This window comes from Liolophura sinensis, chromosome 2, assembly GCF_032854445.1.
Source record: "Liolophura sinensis isolate JHLJ2023 chromosome 2, CUHK_Ljap_v2, whole genome shotgun sequence".
Classification (NCBI taxonomy): Eukaryota; Metazoa; Mollusca; class Polyplacophora; order Chitonida; family Chitonidae; genus Liolophura; species Liolophura sinensis.
In genome coordinates, this window is record NC_088296.1 from 12,811,763 (window position 1) to 12,827,057 (window position 15,295).

At 39.6% G+C, this 15,295-nt stretch overlaps 1 protein-coding gene across 1 annotated transcript; it reads left to right on the forward strand.

The window, feature by feature from the left end:
- Positions 1–7,373: 7,373 nt before the first annotated feature.
- Positions 7,374–13,900, forward strand: LOC135462498 (uncharacterized). The gene is made up of 6 exons (XM_064739724.1): positions 7,374–7,610; positions 8,690–8,739; positions 10,120–10,221; positions 10,877–11,449; positions 12,029–12,319; positions 13,385–13,900. Exons 1-6 carry the CDS (start codon positions 7,518–7,520, stop codon positions 13,398–13,400), a joined length of 1,125 nt encoding a protein of 374 aa, XP_064595794.1. The 5' UTR covers positions 7,374–7,517; the 3' UTR covers positions 13,401–13,900.
- The last annotated feature ends 1,395 nt before the right edge of the window (positions 13,901–15,295 follow it).

Sequence of the window (15,295 nt, forward strand, 5' to 3'; positions counted from 1 at the left end):
TCTCCCTGAAATCAACAGGTAGCCTGCATGTAGAGAAATAGCCTCTCAAAAGTTTAGGGTTGGGGGTTATTTGACGTCATCGGGATATGGTGTTCAGCATCTGCTGACTTCATGAACGGCTATCTGTAGCACAATGCGGGAAAGCGGTTTTAGCCGCAAAAACAAGAAAGCCAGGCGGCGAAATTTTATTTCCCGCCTGAAGGAAACTTTATTGTGCTGCTACAAGGTAGGTGTTAATTACTTCAGTCACTTTTTTTGAAATGCCCGCCCAAAACGGTCAAAGGTGAAATTGGCTGTTGCAGCGTTGGCAATTCAAACACTCAATGAATTGACTACGTTGATAAACAAGAATAAATGAAAAAAACAAGGTAACGCCAAGCAAGTTGTAGTTAAATAAAAGAGGACTTCATTGTGTGTGGTAACTGCAGAAGAGAATTTATATTTCCTGATTGAGCTGTTATGAGTAGACCTACAAGACTCATTTGCTAACACTAACAGAGCCGAGCTGTGCTTATGAATGAGAAAGAAGAGGAAATCGACTTTCTAGTTCGTAGACTAGATATGGTTGATGATTTTTCCTCGAACATTACACCTCGTAAACAAGTATTCTGTTTAAACTCAAAGATATATTTCTTTTTGATTCCCGCTCTGTCATACCGCCGTTAACAGACTTTGTGGTTTTACTCGTCACGCTTATATTAAATGGATTATGGAAAATCCCAGCCGAAGTACATGGATACAAGTCTGCGGGGTTGATACGATCACAATAAGTTTGGATCAAATAAACCGTAAAGTTCTATGCGTGAAAGTAGGGTTCCCAGCTCGATACAATTTTATGAAGATGCTTCTTCTTTACAAAAAAGTTAGTTTAGTCTCTTACAAAACACCTGCCCCCAGCAGTATTTTTTCAATCACGAGAGTAAGCAGTCACCCCTGATGAAAGCAGCATTTTACTGACCTTTCCATTAGATATCTATCAAAGGTCTTGACTAGGCCCCATTCGACTTGAGGCGCCATCTATGTTGATACTGAAGAAAAAAATGCACTGTTTGACATATAGATGTAGCGCCATCTATGTTGTTGGAGAGACCCAGAGATAAAGTCTTGTAAGTGTGCAATGTGGGGGTATGTTGATGTAAAGTGGCCGTGGAATATATTTATTTCTGTTGCTTAGAACAGATATTACTAGACTTTAATAGCATTACACTTTCCATTGCCTCTTCTCCCTGAAATCAACAGGTAGCCTGCATGTAGGGAAATAGCCTCTCAAAAGTTTGGGGTTGGGGGATTATTTGACGACAGTGGCTAAGTATAACTGTGCCCATGACAACTTCATCGCCATATGGTGTTCAGCATCTGCTGACTTCATGAACGGCTATCTGTAGCACAATGCGGGAAAGCGGTTTTAGCCGCAAAAACAAGAAAGCCAGGCGGCGAAATTTTATTTCCTGCCTGAAGGGATCTTTATTGTGCTGCTACAAGGTAGGTGTTAATTACTTCAGTCACTTTTTTGAAAAGCCCGCAGGCCCAAAACGGTCAAAGGTGAAATTGGCTGTTGCAGTGTTGGCAACTCAAACACTCAATGATTTGACTACGTTGATAAACAATAATAAGTAAAAAACAAGGTAACGCCAAGCAAGTTGTAGTTAAATAAAACAGGACTCCATTGGGCGTGGTAAATGCAGAATAGAATTTATAGTTCCTGATTGAGCTGTGATGAGTAGACCTACAAAACTCATTTGCTAACACTACCGCAGCCGAGCTGTGCTTATGAACAGGAAAGAAGAGGAAATCGACTTTCTAGTTCGTAGGCTAGATATGGTTGATGATTTTTCCTCGAACTTTCCACCTCGTAAACAAGGATTCTGTTTAAACTCAAAGATATATTTCTCTTCGATCCCCGTTGTGTCATACCGCCGTTAACAGACTTTGTCGTTTTACCCGTAACGCTTATAATAAATGGATTATGGAAAATCCCAGCCTGCGGAGTCTGCGGGGTTGATACGATCACAATAAGTTTGGATCAAATAAACCGTAAAGTTCCATGCGTCTAAGTAGGGTTCCCAGCTCAATACAGTTTGATGAAGATGCTTCTGTCCTACAGGTAAGTTAGTTTAGTCTCTTACAAAACACTTGCCCCCAGCAGTAATTTTTCAGTAACGAGAGTAGGCAGTCACCCCTGAAGAAAGCAGCATTTTACTGATCTTTCCATTAGATATCTATTAGAGATCTTCCTATGCCCAGTTCGACTTGAGGCGCCATCTATGTTGCCACTGAAGAAAAAAATGCACTGTTTGACATATAGATGTAGCGCCATCTATGTTGTTGGATAGAACGAGCGATAAAGTCTTGTAAGTATGCAATGTCGGGGTACATTGATGTAAAGTGACCCTGGAATATATTTATCTCTGTTGCTTAGAACAGATATTACTAGTCTTTAATAGTATTACACTTTCCATTGCCTCCTTTCCCTGAAATCAACAGGCAGCCTGTATGCACGGAAATGACCCCTCAGAAGTTTAGGGTAGGGGGATTATTTGACGACTGTCGCTAAGGACAACGGTGTCCATGACAACGTCATATGTTGTCCAGCATCTGCTGACTTCATGAACGTTTTTTTGTAGCACAATGCGGGAAAACGGCTTTAGCCGCAAACACAAGAAAGACAGGCGGCGAAATTTTATTTCCCGCCTGAAGGAAACTTTATTGTGCTGCTGTAAGGTAGGTGTTGATTACTTCAGTCACTTTTTTGAAAAGCCCGCAGACCCAAAACGATCAAAGGAAAAATTGGCTGTTGCAGTGTTGGCAACTCAAACACTCAATGGATTGACTATGTTGATAAACAATAATAAGTCAAAAAAGGTAACGCCAAGCAAGTTGTAACTTAATAAAACATTTACAGTTCCTGATTGAGCTGTTATGAGTAGACCTACAAGACTCATTTGCTAACACTAACAGAGCCGAGCTGTGCTTATGAACAGGAAAGAAGAGGAAATCGACTTTCTAGTTCGTAGACTAGATATATTTGATGATTTTTCCTCGAACTTTCCACCTTGTAAACAAGAATTCTGTTTAAACTCAAAGATATATTTCTTTTTGATCCCCGTTGTGTCATACCGCCGTTGACAGACTTTGTGGTTTTACCCGTCACGCTTATATTAAATGGATTATGGAAAATCCCAGCCGAAGGGGATGGATACAAGTCTGTGGGGTTGATACGATCACAATAAGTTTGGATCAAATAAACCGTAAAGTTCCATGCGTGTAAGTAAGGTTCTCAGTTTGATAAAATTTGATGAAGATGCGTCTGTCCCACAGGTAAGTTAGTTTCGTCTCTTACAAAACACCAGCCCCCAGCAGTATTTTTTCAGTAACAAGAGTAAGCAGTCACCCCTGAAGAAAGCAGCATTTTAATGATCTTTCCATTAGATATTTACTGGAGGTCATCACTTGGCCCCATTCGATTTGAGGCGCCATCTATGTTGCCACTGAAGAAAAAAATGCACTGTTTGACATATACATGGAGCGCCATCTATGTTGTTAGAGAGAGCCAGCGATAAAGTCTTGTAGGTGTGCAGCGTAGGGGTACGTTGATGTAAAGTGACCGTAGAATATATTTATTTCTGTTGCTTAGAACAGATATTGCTAGTCTTTAATAGTATTACACTTTGCATTGCCTCCTTTCCCTGAAATCAACAGGCAGCCTGTATGCACGGAAATGACCCCTCAAAAGTTTAGGGTAGGGGGATTATTTGACGACTGTCGCTAAGGACAACGGTGTCCATGACAACGACATATGTTGTCCAGCATCTGCTGACTCCATGAACGGTTATTTGTAGCACAATGCGGGAAAACGGCTTTAGCCGCAAAGACAACAAAGCCAGGCGGCGAAATTTTATTTCCCGCCTGAAGGAAACTTTATTGTGCTGCTGTAAGGTAGGTTTTGATTACTTCAGTCATTTTTTGAAAAGCGCCAGGCCCAAAACGATCAAAGGTGAAATTGGCTGTTGCAGAGTTGGCAACTCAAACACTCAATGGATTGACTATGTTGATAAACAATAATAAGTCAAAAAAGGTAACGCCAAGCAAGTTGTAACTTAATAAAACATTTACAGTTCCTGATTGAGCTGTTATGAGTAGACCTACAAGACTCATTTGCTAACACTAACAGAGCCGAGCTGTGCTTATGAACAGGAAAGAAGAGGAAATCGACTTTCTAGTTCGTAGACTAGATATATTTGATGATTTTTCCTCGAACTTTCCACCTTGTAAACAAGAATTCTGTTTAAACTCAAAGATATATTTCTTTTTGATCCCCGTTGTGTCATACCGCCGTTGACAGACTTTGTGGTTTTACCCGTCACGCTTATATTAAATGGATTATGGAAAATCCCAGCCGAAGTGGATGGATACAAGTCTGTGGGGTTGATACGATCACAATAAGTTTGGATCAAATAAACCGTAAAGTTCCATGCGTGTAAGTAAGGTTCTCAGTTTGATAAAATTTGATGAAGATGCGTCTGTCCCACAGGTAAGTTAGTTTCGTCTCTTACAAAACACCAGCCCCCAGCAGTATTTTTTCAGTAACAAGAGTAAGCAGTCACCCCTGAAGAAAGCAGCATTTTAATGATCTTTCCATTAGATATTTACTGGAGGTCATCACTTGGCCCCATTCGATTTGAGGCGCCATCTATGTTGCCACTGAAGAAAAAAACGCACTGTTTGACATATACATGGAGCGCCATCTATGTTGTTAGAGAGAGCCAGCGATAAAGTCTTGTAGGTGTGCAGCGTAGGGGTACGTTGATGTAAAGTGACCGTAGAATATATTTATTTCTGTTGCTTAGAACAGATATTGCTAGTCTTTAATAGTATTACACTTTGCATTGCCTCCTTTCCCTGAAATCAACAGGCAGCCTGTATGCACGGAAATGACCCCTCAAAAGTTTAGGGTAGGGGGATTATTTGACGACTGTCGCTAAGGACAACGGTGTCCATGACAACGACATATGTTGTCCAGCATCTGCTGACTCCATGAACGGTTATTTGTAGCACAATGCGGGAAAACGGCTTTAGCCGCAAAGACAACAAAGCCAGGCGGCGAAATTTTATTTCCCGCCTGAAGGAAACTTTATTGTGCTGCTGTAAGGTAGGTTTTGATTACTTCAGTCATTTTTTGAAAAGCGCCAGGCCCAAAACGATCAAAGGTGAAATTGGCTGTTGCAGAGTTGGCAACTCAAACATCCAATGCATTGACTATGTTGATAAACAATAAAAAGTAGAGAAAAGGTAACGCGAAGCAAGTTGTAGCTAAATAAAACAGGAGTCCATTGTGTGTAGTAACTGCAGAAGAGAATTTATAGTTCCTAATTGAGCTGTTATGAGTATATGAATATGAACAGGAAAGAGGAAATCAACTTTCTAGTTCGTAGACTAGATATGGTTGATGATTTTTCCTCAAACTTTTCACCTCGTAAACAAGGATCCTGTTTAAACTCAAAGATATATTTCTTTTTGATCCCCGTTGTGTCATTCCGCTGTTAACAGACTTTGTGGTTTTACCCGTCATGCTTACAATAAATGGATTATGGAAAATCTCAGCCGAAGTACATGGATAGGAGTCCGCGGGGTTGATACGATCAGAATAAGTTTGGATCAAATAAACCGTAAAGTTCCATGCGTGAAAGTAGGGTTCCTAGCTCAATAAAATTTGATGAAGATCTTTGTGTCCTACCGGTGAGTTAGTTTCGTCTCTTACAAAACACCAGCCCCCAGCAGTATTTTTCAGTCACGACAGTAAGCAGTCACCCCTGAAAAAAGCAGCATCTTACTGACCCTTTCCATTAAATATCTGTCAGAGGTCGTCACTAGGCCCCATTCGACTTGAGGCGCCATCTATGTTGCTACTGAAGAAAAAACATGCACTGTTTGACATATTGACGGAGCGCCATCTATGTTGTTGGATAGAACGAGAGATAAAGTCTTGTACTTATGCAAAGTGTGGGTACGTTGTTGTAAAGTGACCGTGAAATATATTTATTTCTGTTCCTTAGAACAGGTATTACTAGACTTTATTGGTATTACACTTTCCATTGCCTCTTCTCCCTGAAATCAACAGGTAGCCTGCATGCACGGAAATAACCTCTCAAGAGTTTAGGGTTGGGGGATTATTTGACGACTGTCGCTAAGGACAACAGTGTCCATGACAACGTCATCGGCATATGCTATCCAGCATCTGCTGACTTCATGAACGGTTATCTGTAGCAAAATGCGGGAAAACGGCTTTAACCGCAAAAACAAGAAAGCCAGGCGGCGAAATTTTATTTCCCGCCTGAAGGAAACTTTATTATGCTGCTGTAAGGTAGGTTTTGATTACTTCAGTCACTTTTTGAAAATCCCCCAGACCCAAAATGGTCAAAAGTGAAATTGGCTGTTGCAGTGTTGGCAACTCAAACACCCAATGAATTGATCACGTTGATTAAACAATAATAAGTAAAACAAGGTAACGCCAAGCAACCTGTAGCTAAATAAAAGAGGAGCCCATTGTGTGTGGTAACTGCAGAAGAGAATTTATAGTTTCTAATTGAGCTGTTATGAGTAGACCTACAAGACTCATTTGTTAACACTACCGGAGCCGAGCTGTGGTTATGAACGAGAAAGAAGAGAAAATCGACTTTCTAGTTCGTAGACTAGATATGGTTGATGATTTCTCCTCGAACTTTATACCTCATAAATAAGGATTCTGTTTAAACTCAAAGATATATTTCTTTTTGATCCCCACTCTGTCATACTGCCGTTAACAGACTTTGTGGTTTTACCCGTAACGCTCATAATAAATGGATTATGGAAAATCCCAGCCGGAGTGCATGGATACGAGTCTGCGGGGTTGATACGATCACAATAAGTTTGGATCAAATAAACCGTAAAGTTCCATGTGTGAATGTACGGGTTCCCAGCTCGACACAATTTTATGAAGATGCTTCTACCTTACCAAAAGTTAGTTTCGTCTCTTACAAAACACCAGCCCCCAGCAGTACTTTTTCAGTCATGAGAGTAAGCAGTCGCCCTGATGAAAGTAGCATTTTACTGACCTTTCCATTAGATATCTATCAGAGGTCATCACTAGGCCCCATTCGATTTGAGGCGCCATCTATGTTGCTACTGAAGAAAAAACATGCACTGTTTGACATATACATGGAGCGCCATCTATGTTGTTGGAGAGACCGAAGGAAAAAGTGTTGTAAATATGCAGCGTAGGGTTACGTTGTTGTAAAGTGACCGTGGAATGTATTTATTCCTGTTGCTTAGAACAGATATTACTAGACTTTAATAGTATTACACTTTCCATTGCCTCCTTTCCCTGAAATCAACAGGTAGCCTGCATGCACGGAAATGACCTCTCAAAAGTTTAGGGTAGGGGGATTATTTGACGACTGTCGCTAAGGACAACGGTGTCCATGACAACGTCATATGTTGTCCAGCATCTGCTGACTTCATGAACGTCTATCAGTAGCACAATGCGGGAAAACGGCTTTAGCCGCAAAGACAACAAAGCCAGGCGGGGAAATTTTATTTCCCGCCTGAAGGAAACTTTATTGTGCTGCTGTAAGGTAGGTTTTGATTACTTCAGTCACTTTTTGAAAGCTCCAGGCCCAAAACGATCAAGGGAGAAATTGGCGGTTGCAATGTTGGCAACTCAAACACTCAATGGATTGACTACGTTGATAAACAATAAGAAGTAAAAATAGGTAACGACAACAAGTTGTAACTAAATTAAACAGGACTTCATTGTGTGTGGTAACTGCAGAAGAGAATTTATAATTCCTGATTGGGCTGTTATGAGTAGACCTACAAGACTCATTTGCTAACACTAACAGAGCCGAGCTGTGGTTATGAACGAGAAAGAAGAGGAAATCGACTTTTTAGTTCGTAGACCAGATATGGTTGATGATTTTTCCTCGAATTTTACACCTCGTAAACAAGGATTCTGTTTGAACTCAAAGATAAGTTTCTTTTTGATCCCCGCTCTGTCATACCGCCGTTAACAGACTTTGTGGTTTTACCCACCACGCTTATAATAATGGATTATGAAAAATCCCAGCCAAAGTACATGAATACGAGTCTGCGAGGTTCATACGATCACAATAAGTTTAGAGCAAATGAACCGTAAAGTGCCATGCGTGAAAGTAGAGTTCCTAGCTCGATACAATTTTATGAAGATGCTTCTACCTTACTGGTAAGTTAGTTTCATCTCTTACCAAACACCAGCCTTCAGTAGTCTTTGTTTAGCCATCAGAGTAAACCTTTATCCCTGAAGCGCACAGCATTTTGCACACTTTTTAAACCTAATTCAACTTAAGGCGCCATCTAGGTTGCCATTGAAGTTTAAAAAAAATGCACTGTTTGACATGTGGCTGGAGCGCCATCTGTGCTGCTCGAAAGAGAGGGACAGTCCCTGTAAGTAAGCAGACACATGCACAGGTAGAAGAAAATGAGTGTAATTTTCCCTCCCTAACCTCTCACCTAAATAATTTAATGATGACTTTGACTTACAAAGGAGTTTTAACTGGTCACCAAAGCAGAAGAAAACATTTTAATTGTTTGATTTCAAAGATTTGTTTAACATTACCGGGTGACTTCAGTTCTAAATGGAAGAGAGGTTGATTCCTAACTTTGTTTCATTCTTCAGCCAACCACTGAGCCTGAGGAGGATGACCTGGCCGTGTCAGAAGCTGACTGGTAACTGCTCACATTTGTACAATATTAATAAACCGCAGAGTTAATATTTATAAATTTATAAATTTTGGAATATTTATTTGATTGTATGGTTCATTGGAAGGCGCAGTTACCGGTTAACTGCAGTGTGTTACAATGTACGGATGCAGAAAATGAATCAGGTAGACGCTGACTAGAACCAATGCTTCTATTTTACTTCATTCGTGAAATACTGATTAAATAAATAAATATTTTACTTCATTAAAGTCGCTACCCTGGCTACTTTTTCAAGTCAGCCTTCTGCACAAAAAGATAATAAAATTTTAGTCCTGATGTTGTGTGCAAGCATATTTTTAAAATGTGACAAATCTTTCACATAATTTTGGATGAAGAAACAGCAATTATTTTATTATATTTACTTTCTTCTATTCTTATAATATATTTGTTAGTGAAGTAGCATAAATGCTATCAGTGTGAATTTATTGTTTTATTTATTATTGTATGTATTTGTTAACCTGTAGATGAATGGAATGCTGTAAACTGTACCCACTTCATTCCTACAATGTTTAGGAAGCCAAGTAGCATTTGTTTTATTTAAATGTTCAACATCATAAATATTAAAACTGATGTCATGGTCAAGAATTCCAGAGAGAAAAAGATTCCTTTATGTGTACTGTATGCACATTTAATTTATATGAGAAACCTTGGCGTCAGGGGGTCCTCATTTGGATCATGTAAACAATAATAAAGTTAGTGAAATACACAAAATATGTGTAAAATAAAATTTATGAAGAATACAATTTAATTTCTGAAAAGCCTTGATGATGATATGGGTTAACATGTCAAAATCTGTTGATCCAGGTGGTTATAATGTTTTAGAAATGAAGAGAGAAATAATCTATAGATGCATACATGTATATCTGTTTAGGAAATTTCATGATCCTTTAGTTATGAATGTATAAAGAATACTTGTAACTCACAATGAATCAAACAAATTTCATTGCCTTTTCAATAACAAATTTCACAGCATATTTAATTTCAGGGCTGGAATGGCTGACTTTGTATACCTGCTCAACAATGAAACCTCATGTAACTTGAAGTTTCTTTGTATAGACAATTAAAAACAAAGAGTGGTTTGATAAAAAGTAATATTAATTAATCATAGAAATTTGTATTTGTATGAAGATGTATAATATATAGATAATTTTGTCTGAAGTAAATGAAAAAAACATGCAAAATACCTTAAAGTTTGAGATGGAAATGATCATTTTTTTTATCCTCATGACTGATCAATATTAATTTTGTGGCACTGGTATTGAGATTTTGTGTCCAATAATTTGCAGACAAGATTGGATCAGATATCGAAATATTGAATGGAAACCAAGAATTCAACTCATTTTTCAGTGGTCAGGACGGGCCGTTGTGTACCCCATCCCATGAGGGTCATCACCCCACCCCTGACACCCCAGTCTCCTCCCATGCCAGTCCTCCCTCCCCCTTGCCCAGGTAAGACATTAATAACGTGGAATTCATAGAATGCTAACTTTACAAGTGTGCTCTGAATGAAAATCAGAATTTTGAGAAAACGATGAAGTTGTATGTTAATTTTTGCCTCATCCTCAAGTGGATTGAAAACTAGAAGGCACTCTGAAACTGAACCATGCACCTCCCCCCCCCCCCCCCATAAATATACAATTCCCCTCAGTTTAGACAAAGAGACCATAGGATGCATTGCTGTCTTATTTGCCACTTTTAAAAAAATCCACGTTGCCACCAATATTGAATGCATTGGTCTATGGGCCGAGACTAACATGCACAATTTTCATTCCCTATCACTAAGTACTTTCTCCACAAAAATTGCTGATGTAGAAACAGACAAATAAAGGCCAGGCAGTAACATAACCTTTGTGGAGAAGAAAGTACACAAAACTAGAACGCAAAGAGATGCAGTTTTTGATGTCAGCTCATGGGTCTCCTATTTTCCATGATGTTTTTATCTATGACAAAATAACCATCAAGTCTTATGTCCAACAGTGTAACAGTATGTTTGAAGCTCATAAGCCTCGTCTGCAATTTACCAGCTGTACCCATGCTGATACATGTAAATTATATCCTGTCTAGACAGGCAGCATAGTACATAACGCTGGTCTTTTTGCATCAGGGGTACTGAGGGAGTTAATCCACAGGCCCCTCCCACTCCACCTGAGGCTGTCCCACTGAGCCATCCAGAGGCCGCCCCACCTAGCCATCCAGAGGCCGCCCCACCCAGCCATCCAGAGGCTGCGCCTCCCAGCCATCCAGAGGCTGTCCCGCCCAGCCATCCAGAGGCTGTCCCGCCCAGCCATCAAGAGGCCGCCCCACCCAGCCATCCAGAGGCTGCCCCACCCAGCCATCCAGAGGCTGCGCCTCCCAGCCATCCAGAGGCTGTCCCGCCCAGCCATCCAGAGGCTGTCCCGCCCAGCCATCAAGAGGCCGCCCCGCCCAGCCATCCAGAGGCTGTCCCGCCCAGCCATCCAGAGGCCGCCCCACCCAGCCATCCAGAGGCTGCGCCTCCCAGCCATCCAGAGGCTGCCCCACCCAGCCATCCAGAGGCTACCCCACCCAGCCATCCAGAGGATGCCCCACCAAGCCATCCAGAGGCTGCCCCATCCTCCCCACCAAATGTGGGCCATACAGTGGAGTGTGTACCAGCTTTCATACCAGAGGTTTTGGGATCAACATCTGCACATGACATGTGAGTCACAGGACTAATTTCCTGTAAGGTGTAATTTTCCTGTAACATTGAACCCCATTCTTATGAACACTGTTTAAGTATTAAAGCGAACTTTTCATCTTCATGATCAAAACATACATATACATAATCATCAAAGGGAATGCGAGTGATGTAAATTAGAAAAAAAATTCAAATAATAGTCTTTTATTTTGGAATTTTGTTACTCATGAATAGTATAAGACGATTTTGTAGAATCTACCTTCAAGATTAATTTGTGACTGAGCTTGCTTATACTGTCACCTTATTTTAGACTGCATTGTGACAGCCATGTCTCTGGTTGTTGAGTGTTCACCTCATCATAATATTATCTTTGCCATGATATTTCAGTGAGGCAGCATTGTTACAATGTTATATGTAAATATGTTGGCATTAGGTTGGGACTGCTTAAAAGTTTTGTGAAAATGTGAAACTTCAGAGCAGTCAACATCAATGGTACAATACATGTAAGAAGCAGAGTCAAATTTCTTGATTTTATTCACCTTAGTTATCACATTGTCCATCATTCAGTGGTTTAATTAGTATATTGTGGTTGTATTGTAGTAGTACAGAGGAGGGAAAACCACCAGCCACATCCACTGAGGTTGACAACGGGGACAAAACGATAGAGCCTGACTCTTCTTCTCCTCACATGATGGGTGCTGAGGCAGTTTCACATCCTCCGCCAAGGCTACAGGATGATCTAACCTCTGGGGGTAAGGTTGTGTCCTCCGAGTTACACCTTATCCCAGCCCATGAGGTTGACCAACCATCTGTAGATGAGGATGTGACTTCAGCTTCAGCTGAGGGTCGGACCACATCAGGACAGCCGACGCCTTCTTCCAGTTCTCACATGTAAGTTATCAAACATACACTGTATATATCCCTACAGTAATTAATTGTGACTGTACATATTTAGGTCATCAGTTTACCAAGTATTTCGCCGGTTACCTGCGACCATTTGCTAGCTATCACACTGTGGTCACAGCTCTGGTTTTACTGTCTATACTGTACATGTTTAATTATATAATCAAATGCAAGTGTGATGGCGATAACCTGACCAACACTCCAAAAAAGTGAAAGGACCCTCCTCAAAAGTTTTTACTGGTCTTTTGATTGAATGGGCTTATATCCAAGGGAGATAACTCATAGGTAGCATAAGACCTGCAAAAAAGTCTTAATACCCACCTACATGTACCGCATTTTTTTTTCTGACAGGTTTGGGTTACGCCTCAAAGGAAATTTTTAATGACCGTATACACAGGGTTAAATGTTAGAAAAGTAGGCTGGAAAACAGGATGTGTTCATTGTGAAAATACTCATTGTAGGTTTTTTTTCCCAGGAATTTCATATTTATTAACATCCTATCCTATGTAATGGTTATCCTCAAGGATGTTAATTCACCATGGACTTTGTCTATAGCCATTAACACAAGCCTGTAAACCTCCCTCAACCTGGTCCTTGCACGTTGGTGCAAGACAATATACACTGCTTGTAAAGCCATCTATGTCCTGTTACATGAAGTTCACTGAACAGATGGGCAGATATAAGATTGTTGGTGTTCCATTCAGTAGAGTGGTTCGTGCAAAAAACAAGGCAACAATTTGAGGAAAAGTTCATTGAAGATCATTTGCCTTCCGCAAATATTGCCTCCAAAAATATCACCTCCATAAATAGGTGAAAAATCTGTATCACTTGTGGAAAAGTTTCCTGTAGGCGCTGATTTCTTCCATCTGTAGTACCTAAAATGTTTTTTAAGTGAAAAAGTCTTGAGTTGATTTGTTTATACGTGAAATCAAATGAATAAATGAGTCAGTATATGACTAATGACGACCACAAATAATATTCATAATTCAGTGAAGTATTTTCATTGAATTACATTGCATTTACATTTACGTTTATTTTCAATGTATTGGTTAGTTATAGGAGGACGTAGATAAACTGGTAAGTATTTTTCTGTTGATGAAGTTGTTTGATATTTGTGTGTCTGTTTGTCTATAACACCGTCTTTCCAGCAAACACCTCGTCATTCTCTGAGGTGGTACACTGATGTTTTATTATGCTTTCTGTGAATGGCTTTTACAGAGAACTTGTTACAACTTGTAACACACTCTCACTGTGTTTGTTTCTCTCAATGTCTCTCTTACTGTCTCCCACTGATGTCCAGCACCATGCACATATACCTTAATTCCACAACCTTTTCGCATATGAAAGAGCAACTTTAATTTGTGCAAATTTTTAATCTGATTTAAGAAAACTGCATTGGTTGGATTGGCCGGTTTCAGGGCTTCACAAAAGTATAATAGTTATCAGCCAATACAGAATAATGCCTTCAGAATATGCTTGAATAGAGACCTTGCAAACATGCAGAAAGGTTGGGGAATTAGTAACAGTAGAGTTGGCTAACTGCTTCTATGCGCATTCTCGTAATGACCTCTGGCCTTTGTCACAGAATTTGTCTTTCAATGTCAATGTGGCATGTGTTAAGCAGAAAGACACCTCACTACAAGTGTTAACCTCATCAGTGTTGGAAAATCTATGCTGACATTGTCTTAAGTTTAAGCTTTTCCTTAAAAAATGAACACCTAATGTAGTGTTAACCTTACTGCAAGTGTTAACCTCATCAGTGTTGGAAAATCTATGCTGACATTGTCTTAAGTTTAAGCTTTTCCTTAAAAAATGAACATAGAATGTAGTGTGTGATTCTTGAAATATGAAAGTCAGTATGGTCAATATCGTAAAGAAAGTCAAATATATTTCATTAAAATCATTGGTGTTTTGAGTCTCTAGGGTAAGAATTCTGAAAAGTTCAACTTATGGTACAGTATATACTCAGTTATGTGTACTATTATTGGCATGTAATCTTTGTACATATAAGTATATATTTGCTAGCGTAGAGTTAATATTTAACAATATTCATAATTAATAATGTTAATTCAATGTACCCGCAACAATTTTTCTGAATATGGAAATGACAACCTCTAAGGTACAAAATTCTCTTTATTTTTATGCTGTCATCTTTCAGTACCCAGAATATGGGTAGGTATGTGAATTTCTTATCCACCGGTGTTTAGTTGATTCAGCACTTAGTAAACTGAATATGGAAATGGCTCATTATTATAATATTTATTTTTTTATTTCATTGGTGTTTTACAATGTACTCAAGAATATTTCACTTTTACAACAATGGCTAGCATTAGGGTGGACGTGGGAGGAAACCCACAAGCATTGGTAGGTTACATTTTTTTAATATGGAACCCATGTATTTACTTGCATCTTTTTTAGCACCCAGGAAAAAGAGGACAGGTCTGTCTCACCCGGGGATGTGGAATTGTCCCTGTCTCAGTCCTTGCTGTCCCGCCCCTCCAACCCCCGTCTGATTCTCGTGAAACCCGTGACTCACACCCAAAGTGAGCCCTCCACAGCTGTCTGTTCCACTGACCGAGTCATTAAAGAGGAGTGTCGTCTGACAGGTAACCACTATAAAATCACCCACAGCACACATAATATTGTTTCTTAAATTCAAATCCTGTCTGTCTGAACCTTAAACATCCTTATCAGATATAACTGGAGCAAGCAAAACATTTATCATAAGCTTATGTGAGTTGTCAATATATTTTTTTACTTTTTTGGTATATCCATTTCTGTCATGTATTTAAGTCAAAAGCAGTGTTTTTGTAAACATTAGCTAGGAATACACCTCATGACGACGTTGTTATTGACAGACAAATTTGCCTCCTGTGTTGTATTTATCTTACTGGTGTTTTACATCATACTCGAGAATATTTCACTCATATGACAGCTACCATCATTATGGTGGTAGGAAACCTG

Coding starts and splice junctions, on each gene's coding strand:
- LOC135462498 (XM_064739724.1), top strand. CDS start 7,518: ATGCGGGAAAACGGCTTTAGCCGCAAAGACAACAAAGCCAGGCGGGGA. Junction 7,611..8,689: donor CTTTATTGTGCTGCTGTAAG/GTAGGTTTTGAT, acceptor TTCATTCTTCAG/CCAACCACTGAGCCTGAGGA. Junction 10,222..10,876: donor CCTCCCTCCCCCTTGCCCAG/GTAAGACATTAA, acceptor TTTTTGCATCAG/GGGTACTGAGGGAGTTAATC.